This window comes from Onychomys torridus, unplaced genomic scaffold, assembly GCF_903995425.1.
Source record: "Onychomys torridus unplaced genomic scaffold, mOncTor1.1, whole genome shotgun sequence".
NCBI classification, from domain to species: domain Eukaryota; kingdom Metazoa; phylum Chordata; class Mammalia; order Rodentia; family Cricetidae; genus Onychomys; species Onychomys torridus.
Window position 1 is genome coordinate 300,023 of NW_023413825.1, and position 18,576 is coordinate 318,598.

The 18,576-nt window shown below is 41.1% G+C and overlaps 1 protein-coding gene across 1 annotated transcript; it reads right to left on the reverse strand.

Moving 5' to 3' along the window:
* Positions 1 to 5,436: 5,436 nt before the first annotated feature.
* Igfl4 (IGF like family member 4) lies at positions 5,437 to 6,502 on the reverse strand. The gene is made up of 4 exons (XM_036176746.1): positions 6,487 to 6,502; positions 6,061 to 6,105; positions 5,706 to 5,965; positions 5,437 to 5,532 (listed from the first exon to the last, which is right to left on the reverse strand). Exons 1-4 carry the CDS (start codon positions 6,500 to 6,502, stop codon positions 5,437 to 5,439), a joined length of 417 nt encoding a protein of 138 aa, XP_036032639.1.
* Between the last annotated feature and the right edge of the window lie 12,074 nt (positions 6,503 to 18,576).

Sequence of the window (18,576 nt, forward strand, 5' to 3'; positions counted from 1 at the left end):
ATCTGCTTTCAGGTCACATGATTCCTTACAGCACTCCTCAGACCAGTGGTTCTCAACCTTCCTAATGCTGCCACCCTTTAGAACAGTTCTTCATGTCGTGGTGACTCCCAACCACAAAATTATTTTCATTGCTACTTCATAGGTATAAATATGCTACTGTTACAAATCCCAGTGCAAATATCTGTGTTTCTCCATGGTCTTAGGTGACTCCTGTGAACGGGTTGAGAACTATTCCTTAGACATTAGATTGTCCCCTTCTCTCTCATGATCCCCTTTCTACTTTATGTTTCTCACACACAAAAGCACACATATACACATATTCATATTTACGCACAAGGCATACACATACATATATACCCATACACATATACCCAAATGTACATTACACACACACACACACACACACACACACACACACACACACACACGCAAATACCATGCACATGAGCTTCTATCTAGGTATCTTATATGAGAGGAAACAAGCAATTTCATCTTTCTGAGCTAGATTTTTTTTGTGAAATAATGGCTCCAGCGCTTTCAGGAACATGGGTGTGTAACAGGAGACTGACCATTTATTGGTAGAATATTAAGGCAAATCCATGTAGTTAAAAGGGAGGTTTATTTGGGGGTTTTACTTACAACAAGTAAAGGGATAGGTTACAGGATCCGGGAGAGGTGAAGTGTAGTCCGGCGGTGTTCACTGGAGAACTCTGTTCAGTTTAACATCCAACATCCAGGATTACCAGGAAGATCCTTATCTCCGTTCTTAAGGGCTCCCATCTGGGCTCCGCCTAAGGGGCAGGGCATAGGTAGGTGTGACAGTTACCATTAGCTTCAATGGGGGTAGTACTTTCAGGTTTAAGCTGGAGCAGCTACCCACTACAACTATTTGTAATCCAAAGTGCGCTCTTTGAATCACCTAGCAACAGCTGACATATTCACCATAAGCCATGTTCTCCAGCACTGGTCTGAATGTGTACCTGAGGTTCCTTGAAAGCACGCAAACCTGAAACCACTCCAGTTATTTGGATATTACATGCCTTCCCACATCTGGAAACATGCCTAGTATTAGTGTGTGTGTGTGTGTGTGTGTGTGTGTGTGTGTGTGTGTGTGTGTGTGTGTGTTTTATTCACCAGTGTGCATGTATGTATATGGAGGTCATAAGGAGATCATGTGGAGGTCAAGGCCAACTTCAGGTGTTTCTGCATTGCCTTCAACTTTATGTTTTGAGACATTACCTCCCACTGAATCTAAATTCACCATTTTGTCTACCCTGGCTGGTAGTGATCCCTCCAGGCTCTGTCTGCCTCTGCTCCACCCACATACTGGTGTTACAGGTTCTCACAACCATCCTAACTTTTATGTAGTGGGAATCTAAGAGTCATTGTGTCTAGGATAAACATTAGGATGTGTTAGTTGTTTTTCACTATGGCTAGGGCAACAGTAAATGTACTAGTTATTTGTTGGAGTTACTAACACCTAGAGGAAATTATTGTAGAGAACAGTGATTGTTTTCTATGATTTATAGAGCTGTTTTTCTGAGGATGTTTTCCATCTGTTGCATGACTAAGTCACAAGACTATCCAGGCACAGTTAGGGCATCTTGCATTACTGGGTACTGCAAACATGGCACAGTAAGGACTGAAGTTGCCTGGGTGACGACTTCCTTCAGAGAACATAGAGAGTAGATCAAAGGGACTTGGTATGGGGAACTCGTTTCACCCAAAAAACAACAATTGTGTACAGTTAGTAAATATGCTCTGGATGGAGGTTCAAGGTTCAGTTCACAGCAACTGTTCCTCCCTTTGTTGCCAGAGAGTTTAAAATTACATTCTGGGGTGACTCTCTTTCAAACGTTCCACACAACACAAACCCTCCCCTTTTTACACAGATGATGGGCCTCCAAATAGGTCCTCTCCTTATGCAGCAAGCATGTTACCTCAGCCCCAAGATACCTGCAGTTTTTCAATGTAGAGCCAAACTTACCATTACTATGGCCACCTCCAATATTATATTTCACTTCAGCTGCAGCAAGAACTCAGCATTTGGGTGTTTTGTGCAATGTTCTTCACTTCAGTTTCACTATCAGACAGGTAACATTCACCCCAACTTGTGATGCATACTTTTTCCAGTTAATTTTACTTCTAACTTTTCTGAAGACACATGGAATCCTGCACTAAAGCCATTTTGAACTGCCTGGCTTTCTCTCCAGCTCTGCAATGGATAGCTTTTGAGGTGAGTGCTGGGATCAATGTCATTAGCAGAGTTTGTGTAACATTCTGACAGGGATGGGGGTTCCCACACCAAGTCTCACATAGGTCACAACTCAGGACAGATCAGAACCCTTACAGGTCACCTTTAAAGGAATTTACCTCTTTGATGCAGTCTGGGCTTCTATGAGAACAGAGACCAGAGCCTCCTCTTACAGAACTGTGAAAGGAGAGGAGAGAACCGCTCCCCTGAGTGAGACTGACGTGTGCTATCACTGTGCAATCCAGGTCATGATGTACTGTCCACTTTTTCTGTGATTTCAGCTGATGACTGGTGATTGTAGGCAGAGTCAGCTGTGAGCCACAGGCAGGTGGTCGATGCTCCTGATATCCTGGAATTCTGAAGATCCTGTGCTGGGGTGTAGCACATATGCAGAACAGCACATCTTTCTGATTTAAAGAAATATGGCAGCATGGGTGGGAAATATTCAGCATGTATCTGGCCTCATCTAATAAGCCTCAAGCACAGAACAGGTGCTGCCCAGCAATTCAGCCTCCTTCCCAACCCGTGGTGATAGAATCCTCTGTGCCATGATGTAGAGCACATGTGCTTCTTGTCTTTGTCCAGGGTAGCTGTAACCCTTGGTGACCCCTGAGGGGAGGAAACTCAATTATCTAGATGCAATACTGATGACTTCATAGAACAGAGCTCCAACTCAAGGAATAACCAATGATTTTATTTCTTTTCCTTTCTTTTCTTTTTTTGGTTTTTGGAAACAGGGTTTCTCTGTGTAGCTTTGCGCCTTACCTGGAACTCACTTGGCATCCCAGGCTGGCCTCGATCTCACAGAGATCTGCCTGGTTCTGCCTCCCGAGTGCTGGGATTAAAGATGTGTGCCACCACTGCCCGGCTGATTTTATTTCTTGCTCTTGGGATTTGACTGGTGGAAGCTGCTGCACCCTAGGCTTCCAGTAAGACAAAGACCAGGGATTATAGTGAAAGGGTGGTGGCAATCAAAAAACCCTGGACCAAGGAGGCCTTGGCTCTGGTTCCTCCCTGGGGCACAGAAGAGGGGGGTGGACATTTGTAAGAGATTCAGGAAGTCTGCTGTGAGACTGTATTTTCTAAACATGTCATGGAAACTGCACCCATGAAAGCTCAGCAATGTGGCTCTCCAAAGAAGACCTGAACAAGGTCACCCATAGTTGTTCTCAACATGTATGGGAGAAATCTCCTAGGGCCCAACCCCTAGATGAAGAGTTACAAGCAATTGATGACGGCGGAGATGGGAGAAGTAGACTTCCCCAGGGAGGAGATGCCGTATTGGTTATTCAATACCAGTCTGCCCTAGAAACATGCAAGCAACACTGAAGACACTGAAGTGGTTGTATTTCTGTATTTATTTGTTTATATATGTATACAAAACATAGAGGGGATACACATAATGGTAAGAATTAAGAAGGAAAGGGGTGTGGAGATAGAGAAAATGGAGGGCAGAAGTGAGGGTAAGAGCGTTAAAAAGGATATGGTCAATCCATTAGGTGCTGTACCTTTACAGAAAACTGACTCTCCCTCCCATAGCAACTATCAGTTCACATTGTTCTCTGAGCTATGGTTGGGACTGCATGCCTACTCTTTCCATGTTGGGATTTTGTCTGGCTTGAGTCCTTATGTGCAAGTGCCTCACTGTGTCCAAAAAAAGAGACTGTTTCTTTATAGTCGTCCACTGCCTTTGGATGTTAGAACTATTAATCCCTTAGTCCATAATGTGGGTAAGCTGGGGAAGGCACGATGGATCTAGGAGGAGTTAGGTGAGTGAATTAATATGACTATCATACATTTTTACAATTAAACAATGATAAAAAATGAGACAGAGAAAAGAAGAAAAAGCTCTCTATAAACCTACAATCTTGTAAACAACCTTAAAAGTTGGAAGGGGGTACCTACATGGCTGGAAAAAGCTCTCCTTGAAGTGATGGGTTATAGAACAAAAACTCCAGGGCCAGGAGCAGGATTGCTCATGATCGGTTGATCAGGGAGCCCCTGTGGACTCAAGAAACAACACAGGCTCTTGTCCTGGCTCTTGGTTGCCCATAAAAACTAGGTGATAACACTTGATTATCAAAGGCATCACACATCATAGTCACATGATACAGAGCCATGGAGATGGAGCTGTGTTCAAAGCCTCCTTCCTACCTGGTAGCTTTCATAGTGCCAGAAGATGCTATGCAGGCCGTTGGGGGAGAAAAGTCTTACCCAGCTGTGAATCCAACTATGATACCAACCTGCCAGGAACAATGTTCAATAGTGGCACAGATGTTATTCGGGTAACAAACATACTCTCTGACTGGATTGGAGGTCCAGTCCACAGGAGGGATTCCTTATGTGGCACCATAAACCCACTCCAAATCCCATGACATGGAAAGTCATAGGGACTGGGGGTGTGGTGCGTGCGTGTGCATGCTTAATTCTGTTGTTTCTCCAAATTCACAAATCTTGAACTACTTTCTAAATAAGAATGTTTATACTCACAGACAGTAAAGACTCTTCTTGGCTTTATCACTGAGTCTTCTCTTCAGTTGAACTGCACTGAAGGCAGAGAAGAATAAGCAGGTGCTGAGAAAAGTGATTGTTAGTGCTCAGCACTAGATTAGACAATTTTGTGTCTTCTCCTAGGTTCAGGGAACATTGCCAAAGAGGGGACATAAAGATTGTAAGAGCTGGAAGATGGGGAGAAGCACTGTAATGCCATCTTCTGTGCAAGACAGTCACTGCAAGCAGGAACTTTCAACTCTGGATACTGTGCTGGGTCTGCACAAGAATGGGCCCATCAATGCCAGGAAAGGATGAAGGAGGGATTTAGGGGGGTTCTGTCTCTCAGTCTAAATTGTTCCTTTGGATAAATTTGGGGGAAGGCAGAGTCAGTGACTTCAGCTCTGTGCCATTGGTGGCCTCTCAGGCTACAGTGATCAGTCCCAATGCAATGGTCACGCAGATGCACCAGATTAAACTGAGTAGGTCATACAACAAAGCCCTAAACCATGAACCCAGGAAAGGGACAAGTAGGGGGGAGGAGGTATTTCTTGTGGTAGGAGGGAGATTAGAGATGGTTGGGGAAGGTCATAACAAGAATGCATTATATACATGTGTGAATCCATCAAAGAACAAATTTAATAATAATTAAGAAAATAGAAATAGTGAAAAATCACTCTCCAAATGGCTGATCACAAAATATCAGATTCTGAAATGACTTGAAACTCTGTTCTCCAAGATGTTCTAGAGGAAGTCAGATCTGTCTGAGAGCTGGTGGGGTGAGGCTCCTGCAGAGACAGGGACATGAGGAGGTATAAGGTGGGAAACAGATACGTGGAGTGTCTCAGGTATAGAAAGGTGGAGCCTCAGCAGAGACAGCACTCATGGACATGTGCCTAAGACAGCCATGCTCCATCCCTGCTTTCTCCTACCCCTATCTGGACTGCAATAGAAAACTTACCTGGGCACAGATTGTGGAGATGGGGGAGGATCTGCAGTCGGGCTTCATGCCTGGGACCTTGAACCTAACAATCCCTTGATTCTTGGAAGCTGAGGACTCCAGGCAGCAAAGCTGAAAACAGGGCCAGTAGATACATCTGGGGCCACAGAGGCCGGTGCCATTCAGGGGCAGGATGGTGTCATTGTCACAGCACTGCTTGAAGGGGTTGTAAATCTGGTCCCCACATCTGGGTGCTGGCTGGCACAGCAATGGACCAGTATCTGGGAAGAGTCACAGCTGGATGAACTACACAGGACAGCCGAGGACCCCATCCACAGCCCATCCCCTCCCTCCTCACTGTGTGGTCCATTCTTACCTGTGGCTCCTGCTGAATGCAGGAGTGCAGAAACCAGGACTGCAGCTGAGAAAGAGAAGATGTGCAAGGTGCAGCCAGCAGGCCAGGATGGAGGCCAGAGATGGTGCTACAGAGTCATTTGAGTCTAATAGCTGAGGGTGGATTTGGCACTGATAGGAGTCCTGGGATGGGATTGACCTGTGAGGAAATGCAGGGAGGGCTCTAGGAAGAGGGTGATTGAAAGTCACAGACTTGAGGATTGCAACACAGTCAGAGGCTAGAAAGGATGTTTGGCGTGAGGAGGAGATGGGGTGTGAGATTGGGGATGAGGGCTGTACCAGGGGTGGGGCTGAGAACAGAACAAGTAAGAAACACATGAATTTGATCTTCAGAGGTAAAAGATGGGTACCATGACACCTCTGTCCCCTTGGCTTCATGTCTCCTTACCTAAAATTGCAGTCATCATAGTTCTGTTACTGTTGCAGAACAGTAGGAGGCAGAGAAGGTGCAGCAGTAGTACAGGTTCTGGCACCTTGAGCTGTTATTTATACCCCAACAAAGGCGTGGAGCAGTTTCTAGGCTTCTCATATTCCACACCTTGGAAATTTTAAGGGCTCTCTCCATCCTCATGTCAGTCCAACCCTGAATTCCCTAGTTTCAGGAAAGACCTCTGGGACTCACAGAATAGATGTAAACACAGGACTTCTGTTTTTGTTTGTTTGTTTTGTGTGGTTACGTGTGTAAAGAAATGCTTTACCATGTTTTGTACTGTTACTTTATCATCTCCACTATGATTGTGTGTGGTGAAAATTTAGTTTTGACACTAACAGTGAACCCTTGCTCCACTTTGTCTCCCTGTAAGTTCAGTAAATTCTGGGGAGGCTGAAGGAATGTGACACAGTTTTAAAGCCAGGGTGTCCAACCTTCTGATGCTTCTGGAAGAACCAACTTGGGCCATACATTCAATGCAAAATCACTAAAGGAAGCTGATAAGAATGAAAATGTATGTCAAAAAGACCCACATAATAATTCCAACTATGTGGCAGTCCCATGGGGAGAGTGTGTTACAACCCTCAAGCAGGTCCCAAGACTTAATCATATCTAAGTAGTACAACTTGATTTGTTGTTTTGATAGTTTGTTAGAAAAGTAAAAGAAAGGGGGCAACACAAAACTGTGGGAGGTTTGATTCTGCATTTGAGAAGTTAAAGAATGCATTGGTACTCAGGAAATTCCCAAGGAACTCCTCAGAGATTGGGTTCTGATTTCAATCTCCCGTGTTTCCTTCTTGAAACATTTACTTAGGCAGGGCAGTGCTTCCCTGAAGCAATGATGTAAGTGAGATGTGGGTGTGAGACAGGTGTGTTTATATTTGAATATTCAGACCCATGAGTCTTGAAGAGACATGAGCAAAGCTTTCTTGAAGTCGATGTCATATTGCAGCTTTATGCATTCCACTTTAAAATCAGAAGGAAACATGCATGTGTCAACAGAAATGGAATCAGAAATATACCAAAATACTATTGCCCCTAAAATCTTTAAATCTGTTTTCAAATTTTTCTTTTCAAAATAAAGATACCTTTGCCCATACCCAGCAGGAAGAAATTTTAAGAATACGACGTCCACATTCCCAGAGAGGTGGTGTGGGGCGGGTGGTTTTTTGGTCTTTTAATGGGTTTTGGGTCTGGGATAATTTTCATTGCTTAGGAGGGATGGTTACAAGTTGTTATTAAAGGTTAGGAAAAGCTAAGCAAAGGAGATTAGATTTAAGGTTCTTGTTAAGAAAAGAGAAAGAAAGAGAGAAATAAAGAAAGAAAAAGGCAATTACTAGTTTTAAATACTTTACACTGGTTGGATTTGCTGAAGGAGGCAGAGGCAGGAGGATCCCAAGTTTGAGGCCAGCTGGGGACTAGCTACAAACAGTGGCAGTGGGACCATGGAGGCAGTGGCTGCTGCTCTGAGTTGCAGGCTGCTTCTCATCATGTTGGTGACTGCAGTGATGCTGCTACCTGGGACAAAGTGTTCATTGCTGCTTGTTCAGAGAATTGTCAGGACTGTCGTGTTACAAGAAAGCATTGACAAAGGTCAGTTTGGAAAAGTTTGGCAAGAAAAATGGTGGGGAGAAATTGCTGTCAAGTTTTTCTCTTCTAGGGAAGAATATTTATGCCAAGAGACAGACATTTATCAGACTGTTTGCTCCAAACCATAGAGGAGGCACATACACACACACACACACACACACACACACACACACACACACACACACACACACACACACAAGGAACCATGACCATGCCTAACAGCGACTTTGGAATCTTCAAAAGGATGACAGGATCCCACAACGATGATTCCACATGGACTATGGTAAAGCCATTAAGCTGATTACCACCACCAAAAGATCAACTTTTGGACTACAAACTACTCAGGACAATTTTGAGATGGCTAGCTGAGATGATCCAGCCTGACAGACTACTTGAACAAAGACTTGTGACAAGCCCTGCACTTTCTCATTATGCAGCAGCTGGACAAATGTTACAAGACTTGACAGTTAACCCAAAAATTTTCTTTTTAGGATCCTCTAAAGATGGAAGTAATTTTAAGAAAACGATGCCTACATTCCCAAGAGGGGAGATGGGAAGTTTTTTTGTCATTAATGAATTTGGGATATTGTCATTGTTTATGATGGTTGGTTTCAAGTTGTTAATTGTTAATGGTCAGGAAAAAAACTGAACAAGGAGATTAGATTCAGAGTTTTTGTTTAAAAAAAAAGAAAAAAGAGAATATAGATATGAAGTAGATATGAATCTACTCTGAGAAAAAAGATAAAGAATAATAGGATAAATGGGTAGCTCACTGAATCTACTCTAAAAAGAAAAAGGGGAAGATATAAAAATGACAAAAGGTAGACTACTGAATCTATTATAAAAAGAAAAATACTTTTAAAAAGGAACTACTTGTTTTACATAGGATACGTAATGAATTTTATTTTTTTGTCTGAGTTTATCAAATGTTACTGGACTGGACATTGTTATATACTAATGGAGTTGTTTATCTAAATCGGTCAAATGTGAATGGACTAGACATTGTTAATGTAAATCTTGACTATGTATATTGTATATACTTATTGAATATGATTTTTCTTGTATTAGTTATAAGCTTTTTAAAATTTTAGACAAAAACAGGGGAAATGTGGTGGTATTGTGTTTCCCAAAATATTGTGCAGGCTAATAAACTTATCTGGAGTCAGAGAACAGGACGGCCACAATATTAAACATGAGGATAGGCAGTGGTAGCACATGCCTTTAATCCCAGCATCCCAGAGGCAGAGATTTACCTTGATCTCTGTGTGTTCAAGGATACAGCCAAACATGGTGACTCATGCCTTTAATCCCAGGGAGTGAAGGCATAAAGCAGAAGGATATATAAGGCATGGAGACCAGAAACTAGAAACATTTGGCTGGTTAAGCTTTTAGGCTTTGGAGCAGCACAGTTCAGCTGAGACCCATTCAGATAAGGACACAGAGGCTTCCATCCTAAAGAAACAAGATCAGCTGAGGAACTGTTGAGGTGAGGAAACTGTGGCTTGTTCTGCTTCTTGATCTTTGAGCATTCACCTGAATAACTGGCCTCAGGTTTATTTTATTAATAAGACTTGTTAAGACTCATGCTACATCAGACTACAGATTTTTCACTGTGCATGAGAGATGTTTAGTCAAATTTCAACAAAATGCTCAAAATTATTTGCCTTACTCTTAACATTCATAATTTAAGTTTTTAGAATGCTTGTTTGATTTCAAACATTGGGTTGATTAGATGGTTTTCACCTTGAAGATGCAAGTTTGACTCATTTAAATGAGCAGTTCTAACCTCTAAAAATGCCAAAGGTGTAAGCTAGAGCTTTAATCATGTTCTGGAACAAGTTTTGTTTTTGATGCCATGAATGACTTGATAACACATCAGAAATCATTAAACCTTTTTAACATTCAGCTTCAACTAAGCCATTTTATTTCCAGAAGGTAAACAAAGTACCCACGCTTTAAAGACATTCTTTGAATAAACAGTTGTGATGGTTAGGACCTGACTTTGATTCTCAGGACCCACATGGTAGAAGGAGAAAACCAACTTGCAAGTTGCGCTCTGTTCACATGCATACATGAAGAAGTAAGTAAGGAAATGGAATTAAAATGCTTTAAATAGTCAAAAGAACCTCATTGGGCACTTGCAATTCATGAGCACATAGGCCTGCACAAAATTTAGTAATAAAATAAAATAACCAAGAGAATCAGTTTGCCCAGGGATGACAGGAAAAAATTGCATTAAAGGAGACCACACAAATAATAGGCGGTTTCCTTGTGATGACCACTTGTTGAACTTCCATTGACAGAACACGTTTGGAGGACAGTTAAAGTGCCAGCCAATGTCACTTCCATGTCCCCTGCAAGAAGTGTAATCCTTCTTCCAAGAAAAGATTCCCCTTTTCAGTCTGAAGGGCTTTGAATTTGCAACATATCCCTTCAGGTTGAGGAATTGGAACACCGTACTGTGTATTCTGGGAAATGAGAGCATCATCTGTGGAAGGACGCATGTTATTAGAGTTCTCAGAAAACATGCCCTGGGATATAATTTCATGAGGTAGGCCTTTGTAGGTATTCAGATAGGGCAGCGAACTTTGCAAAGAGATCAGAATGAAAACCCAGTGCAGCTTGACTTTTTCAACTTGTATTAGATTTCACGGAGTCTGATATCAGGCAATTTGCTGCAAGCCGCAGGAAAATGTAATGGAATTCAGCTACTATCACAAAAGCTACTATTTGGAAAAGTCAAGGACTTCTCCAAAGGTCAAGCCATGGCTTAAGAAGTCTTGGTGATATTTTAGCTTTTGGATATATATATTAGCTGGTTCCTAAAATGATTTTCTTGTGTGCTTTCAAGAACTCCTAACAGTGTATTTATCTAAAATACCTATCAAGCATCCAAGGCCATACAAAACAACACCTGTGTACTAGGTCAGGTGTATGGCTTTATTTCTTGTGCAATTTAGGGTGAGACCCTCCTTTCTTATACAACCTTACTAATAGACCTCTACCTTCTTACCTAACCACTTCTAGGAATGTAGACTGAGCACATAGATCCCCTTTTGGATATACTAACCGGTCATTAGCACTCAGTTGACCTCCTTTTTTATCACTCCCATTTTGGATTGTAAAAGAAAGCCTGACAGTCACTACCTGAGGAAAATTCTTACCTGCCTTTATGACCCAGTAGAATTCAAGCCTGGTGACATTGCTAGGTCAGAGAATTGCTATTGCTTGGGTTTATAATTGGATTCCAGAGAGACTTACAGAGAACCGAGAGAATATGGAGACAGAGAAGAGAATAGAGAATGGAAGAACTAGATGGGTAAGAACTTGAGAGGAACAAACTGAGATGGGGAAGAACTAGATTGAAAGGTGAGAAGAGAGTACTAGAGGAATGATATGGGAGATGAGGAAGAGCCAGATGGGGAAGAACAAGATGAGGAGGAACAAGATAGAAGGAGATGAGAGAGGAGCTAAGATGGGAAAGAAGTAGATGGATGAGAACCTAGATGGGGCAGAACTAAGATGAGAGAATTAAGATAGAACTTAGAGGGGACAACAGATTAATGTAAGGAGAAATCAAGCAAGAAAGGAGCTAGACATGAGAGCAGACTAGAAGCTGTGTAGCAAGAGAACTGACTCAGAATAATAAAGTATATAGACTAAGGAGTTTCACGTACATAGATTCATTTCTTTTCATCAAAGATTCATTATCAGCTGGTTGTAGATTCTTTCCAGACTCTGGGAGGGGACTATCGAGGAGCTGGAACCCTATAGTCCCCAATAGCAGTTTATTGTAGGTATGCTTAAATATGATGGAATTTGGGAAAAGTCTCCAGGCAATAATAATTCCAGTTCCAGCTATACAATAAAACAAGATATGACTACATAGAACTTCCTTTACAAAATACATGTTACCGTGTGGGTGGGTTCTATAGCTCAAAGGCCTAGAACCAATGTGGTCTCTGATTGATAAACATAAAAGTTAGCAGGTCATAAAGTACTTGTGACATGCCCCCTAAGGATAGGTAATGGTTTAGGGAGGGAAGAGTTTGGGATAATCATTCTGGGGAATTAGGGTGAGATCTGCCCCCACAGATACCAAAAAGGTCATTAGGATGTTAACAAAATTCATTCTTAGGTTTCTGGATGGAATGCAGGTATTTGATTTTATTACCTCCATTGAGGAGACAACCCTGCATGGCTAACATTATTGGTTCTCATAGTGCTTCTCTGTGAGTACCAGGCCCTCCTGCCCTCTACAGTTTTACACACCAAGCATATAAGTGAATAGTTAGTGGGCTGTTCTCCATAAATACCGATTTTTGAACAAATTTGTCCACAATTAAAACTGTAGGTTATTTCTAGTTAGAAGACACAAAGTGAGGGCTCTTTGAATGGTGCTTTTGTTCCCTTCTGTTTCTTCAGTATGTTTTATCTGCTTGACCTTTTAAAATATCAACTATAAAATGTATCTTCAATTTACTGAGTATTTCATCCATCCCAGTGTGTGTGAATTCTTTTGTGAATAGAGGTATACATAAACCAGACAGACTGAGCTTTGTGGCTTGAAAAGTCAGGGAGAAACCATCTGAATGATAAACAATGTGTTCCACTTAGTACTTTGTTTCTGTTCTTCTTGACTCTCATCTCAAATGTGGATTTATTTGCCATGGTTTGTGTTGAACACATCACCTTCTTCTGTTATGGGGACCCCACCAGAGATGACCATTCAGACGCAGTTAACAGTCAATTGAAAGTCTTTATTTCAGCTGTCTGGGACTACATTCAGGTATTTGGGACCCAAGAGTAGCACTGAGTGTTTAGGGTAAGAAGTTTTTAAAGGCAAACACCATACCCTGCTATCTTCTCACTTGGCAGCTAGACTGGCGAGTTCTGTTCATGCAGGTAGTTTAACAGACACTAAGTTAGCTGGGACATCTTGATGTTTGGTGCCTAGAATAGAATTGGGTAATTTTTCATAGTGATTCACATCAGGGAAATCAAATTCTTGTTAAACTTGAAATTATGTCAGCAAGAATACAAGATGGATGGACCTCTGCACCATCTTACTCTGACACACTTCGATAATTTTCTCCTGGTGACGAGTTTCTTGGACCCGATTCCTACAACTGTGTTTCTACCTTTTGCTCCCTCTTGATATGAATATCACTCTGTGTAAATAAAATGCTGATTGGCCAGTAGCCAGGCAGGAAGTATAGGTGGGACAAGGAGAGAAGAGAATTTGGGGAACAGGAAGGTGGAGGGGAGAGAGATACTGCCAGCCACCACCATGACAAACAAGATGTAAGGTACTGGTAAGCCATGAGCCATGTGGCAACTTATAGACTAACAGAAATGGGTTAATTTAAGATATAAGAACTAGATAGCAAGAAGCCTGCCATGGCCATACAGTTTGTAAACAATATAAGTTTCTGTGTGTTTACTTGGTTGGGTCTGAGCATCTATGGGCCTGGCAGGTGGGAGAGATTTGTCCTGACCGTGGGCCAGGCAGGGAAACTCTAGCTATACCCTCTCTTTTTAAATTCTGGGAGAGGGAGGCATCACCTCAATCAGAAAGTTGATTTCTTGATTCCTGGATGGAATATGGAGGTACAAATGAAGTTCATGTACTGTGGGTATTAGTAGTCTGAGCTTTCCCTTAAGGACCTGCTGGGTGTCCTCCTGATGCCATCCTACATTCCCTTTAAGAAGAAAATTCCTCCCCCTTTGCTTTCCACTTCATTCCTTTCTCCCCTCGCCATTAGATGCTCACACCTCCACTTTCCCTCCCTTCTCTTTCTTTCTGTCCTCCTCTTTCCCGTCTTTCTCTTCACCTTCCTATTATAATAATTCCTCTTTCAACATGTATGCAGTGCCTGGGGTTTGAGTGGCTTTCCACAAGCCACAGCTTGCAGCAGCGTCTGCATGGCATGCTTTCCTTATGCATGGGACACCATGGCTTGGCCAGCCAGGGCCTCCTGTGCACTATATCATTACAGTAGATGTACTTTTCTGTCCCGCCAACCCACTCCTGAATAAGCACACAGAGACTTATTTTAAGTGCTTGGCCCAAAGCTCACTCTTGTTACTAACTAGGTCTTTCAACTTAAATTTACTCATATTTCTTATCTATGCTTTACCATGTGGTGATACCTTTTATTTTTTTTCAGCACTGGCATGTTCATCTCCTGCTTCTTCTGCATCTGTCTAGTGACTCCTCCTGTCTCCTTATCTGCCACTTTTTTTTGTCCACAAGTCCTGCCTAACCTCTACCTGCTTAGCTATTGACCATTTAGCCCTTTATTAAACTAATGAGAACAGCAAATAGCCAAAGCATACATAAAGATTTTTCCATAGCAATGCACAATAGTGTAATGATCATTAATCGAGCAAGGTGGGTCTCCGGGCTGTTAACTTTTTTTTTGCAGAAAGATACTACTTAGGCAATGTAAACAATAATGACCTTCCTCGTGTTCTTTAAATTTTTAAGTTGTGTGTTGGCTTTTTTACTCCAATGCAATGCCTCAGAGGATGAGGAAGAAGTTACTTTGTTTGATGATGCAGTTTTAAAAACCACCTGGAATAACTCCTACTCCTTTATCTGAACCAAGCATCCTCCCCACCTTTCCTCACACACAGGATTACTAGATTGTTGTGGGGTATCAACCAGAGAGGACCCCCGGTGAAACTCTTCTTCTTTTGTAGAAACCTGAGGAGCTTGAACGTTCTGATAGTGTTTTGGACAGAAAAAGCCAGTTTGTTTACTTCTGAATTATTGCCACTACAACAAGGGATCTGACAGTGGAGAAAAAGACAGGCATTGTCGAAACTGGCTTGCAGATTCTGGAGCCCTGGTAGGATGTCAACAGCCCTGCTCCCCTGATCAGCCTAAAACCAGCCTCCGCTTGCAGGGGATCCACACAGAGCAGAACAAATGGCCCCTGGCCTACAGGAGGGGTGAAGGTGTCTGTGGGGTGAGGATGGGGGTGGGAAGGTGATGGGCAGGCTCAGACTCTGACAACTTCACAATGACAAAGATTTAAAATGTTTCCCACCTTCAAGTTGTTTCTGTTTTCACACCTCCCTTAGCTTCATTCCTACACATGGATTTTTACAGGCTAAAATAGTGAGACTTATCTGGTCGATGAGGCACCCCGCCCTGCGCTGGCACCATCTAAGTGGAGCAGCCACTGGCTACCCATGGCAGCAATGCTGACTGGAATGTGGGCTTTACCCACCTCTCAGATTCTCTTGTTGTGTCCTTAACTGCCTTCCCGAGTCAGACCCGCCCACTGGCTCTGTGACAGGTGAAAACTAAACCTGAGCAGGTATCATTTCTTAGGGACACTTAATAGATTATTCTGATCTCTTTACCCTCTTCTCCAAGCACACTCTTGACTACCTATGGGCTCAGATTCCTTGAACTAAAAAGATGTCTTTGTGATTTTAATGTTTTGTTAATTGTTCTTACATATTATGTAACACTACCACACCAAGAAAGAGCAAACATTGACCAATTTCAACAGAAAATTAAAGGACAATTATAGCTGCTGCCACTGAAGAGCCCTTGAGGTCGCTGAGTTGCTGGGTTTTAAGGTCTTACAGAAGGTGATTGCTCCCACTCTAGGACACACCTTTCCCATTGGATGGTTGCTTTACATGAGAATGACTTATGTCTGTGCCTTTAAATGTGTGTGCATGTGTGTGTGTGTTTGTGTGTGTGCATACATACATACATACACATTCAAATTATTTTAAAGCTATTTTAAACCTTTACAGACTCTTTGAATACAAACTAATAAATCAGAAAGGGCTTTTAAAGGTCTAATACAGGGCTCCTGCCCTGTCTTCTAAGTTAATAACTGCTGTCTTCCTACTTCATAAGTTGAACTACTATGCTCCTCCTACCTTGAGCCAAAAATGATCCCAACAAAACTTGTTAAACGTTAAGACTCCTTCAAAATAAAAGGAGATGAACAGGCCATTCAAACCAATTTTATTTTAAAAGTAAAAATGGGAATATCTATATGACTATATTACCTCATAGTATTAAAAACTAAGAATATTACAAAGATAAGAAGATATTACATTAAAAATAAACAGTATTAATACAAATGTTATAAGAATAACAGATAAACTTATTTTAATAATAAAGTTATACATGAAGATTGACTTGGATATATGTGTACAAAATAAAAAAAAAACTAAAAGACTTTTTATGTTATAAAAGTCTTGAGTAAGTTTTTAAGGTTTATATAAGATAAGACTTGGAGATAGTATATTTGATATTAAAGCTTATAAAGAAGACCTAAGATCAACACTTACAAAAAACCATCTGTAACACATGCATAATTAAGATTTTTAAAATAATATTTGGCTATTAAAATACTACATAATAGTTATAAGTATCATCCTAGGTAATATTAACCCCAAAGATGCCAAGAGAAAGACCATGAGCCTAAATCTTCATGGCCAAATTAATTAAAGTGAGCTTTTTTATTCATGTACATGGGCTACCTCCCTCTAAGAAAGGGTTTGAGAGGTCAGCATTGGATATGAGGAAGATAAGGTTTCTATAGCTCAGGGGTAGAGGGTTTCCAAAATGGGGGATTTGGTGGGCAAAATAGGCAGGAAGAAAAGGGGATGTGATATAGATATGATAGGATGAAAGGATAGATTAATGAACCTACTTTTAAACAAGCAACAGCTTGTTTGAAATGTTTTACATTGGTATAGTTTTTAGTTTACTGATATAAATTTAAAGTTAATTTTGTTATATTGTGTGTATATTTCTACTTTTATTTAAGGTATTATGCTTGTACAGCTCATTTAAAATTGTAATGGATAATTAAGAAATGGATTAATAATTAGTCATCTATGATAATCATACTTGTAGCCATGTTAGTTAAGTCTTCTAGGTATACATAGATATAATTCAATTAGGTAAGTAATCTTCAAACACTTCAAAGACCTACAGAATATGGCATTAAAATGTTTAAAAAGTTTAGACTTTCTGGACAGTGAAACATGTCTGCTCCTGGCAACACCAGATTTACTTCAGAGAGGAGGATGGGCATTGAAGATACTCTATATGGAGTTTTTCTTCTTCTTGGCAAAAACAGCCATTTTGGCAAGAAACTGTTCTTGCTTGGACTGCTTGATTGACTGAACATGCAGGACCTATAGGAAGGTGACCACTGCACTTTGTTTGGCAAAATTGTCCTTCAGGTTCCTGCTTTGCAGAGACAAACTGCCAGACATTCTATAGGACACAGAGAAAAATGACTGGGAGACTCTAGCCCTGTGGGCTGAAGACAGATGCCCCAACTTTACAAAGGAACTTTGGATAACTGTCCAGGCTGTCAGCTGTCTCTCACAAGACTCCTGAAAGTTGCTTGTGTCCATCTCCCATATCTCAGGTCTTTGATGTAGTTGAAAACTAGATAGTTATAATTTCCTTAGTTATGATAAGAGATAAGTTAGATATGAAACCTTAGACTCACAAATATAAGATAGATAAGATATCTTCTTTAATTTTGCCAAATACAAATAGACTAGATAGTATTAATTAACTAAATATTGTAATTGTAATTCTTGCTTGATGATTTTTTATATGTAATTTTACTATGTGAAAGTTAAAACCTTCCTTTTTGAAAAAACAGAAAAGTGGAAATGCTGTGAATATCACTCTGTATAAATAAAATGCTGATTGGCCAGTAGCCAGGTAAGAAGTATAGGTGGGACAAGCAGAGAATTCTGGGAACAGGAAGGCTGGGTCAAGAGATGCTGCCAGCCACTTCCATGAGTACCAACATGTAAGATATTGGTGAGCCACAAGCCATGTGGCAAGGTATAAGTTTATAGAAATGGGTTAATTTAAGATATAAGAACAGCTACCTAGAAGTCTAGCCATTAGGCCTAACAGTTTAAATAATATGAGTCTGTGTGTTTATTTTATAAGTGGGCTGCAGTACTACAGGGGCTTGGTGGGAGCTGGAGAGAAACTCTGCAGCTATAGTTTAGTATATTATTATCATGGTAGGATACAGTGGCATATAGGCAGACATGATGCTAGAGAAGGAGCTGAGATTTCTATATCTTGATCCTACAGGCAACAAGAAGTGAACTCTTGCTGGGTGTAGCTTAAGCATAGCAGAGCTAGACGCCCACCTCCCTCAGTGACACACTTTCTCCAATAAGGCCATACTTATTCCAACAAAGCTACACTTCCTAATAGTGGTATTCCCTGTGGGGGCCATTTTCTTTCAAACCACCCTAGTCCACTCCCTGGCCCCATAGGCTTGTAGCCATATCATAATGCAAAAATGCATTTAGTCCAACTTCAAAAGTCCTCATAGTATATAACAGTCTAAAACTTATTTAAAAGTCTAAAGTTCAAGGTACCTCTGAGATTCATGTGATGTATTAACTGTAATCCCCTGTAAAATCAAAATAAAA

Excerpts from the sequence above, each read along its gene's own strand:
- Igfl4 (XM_036176746.1), bottom strand. Across the intron at positions 5,966-6,060 it reads GCATTCAGCAGGAGCCACAG|ATACTGGTCCATTGCTGTGC; the intron begins GTAAGAATGGAC and ends GACTCTTCCCAG. Across the intron at positions 5,533-5,705 it reads TCTCCACAATCTGTGCCCAG|GAGCCTCACCCCACCAGCTC; the intron begins GTAAGTTTTCTA and ends CTGTCTCTGCAG.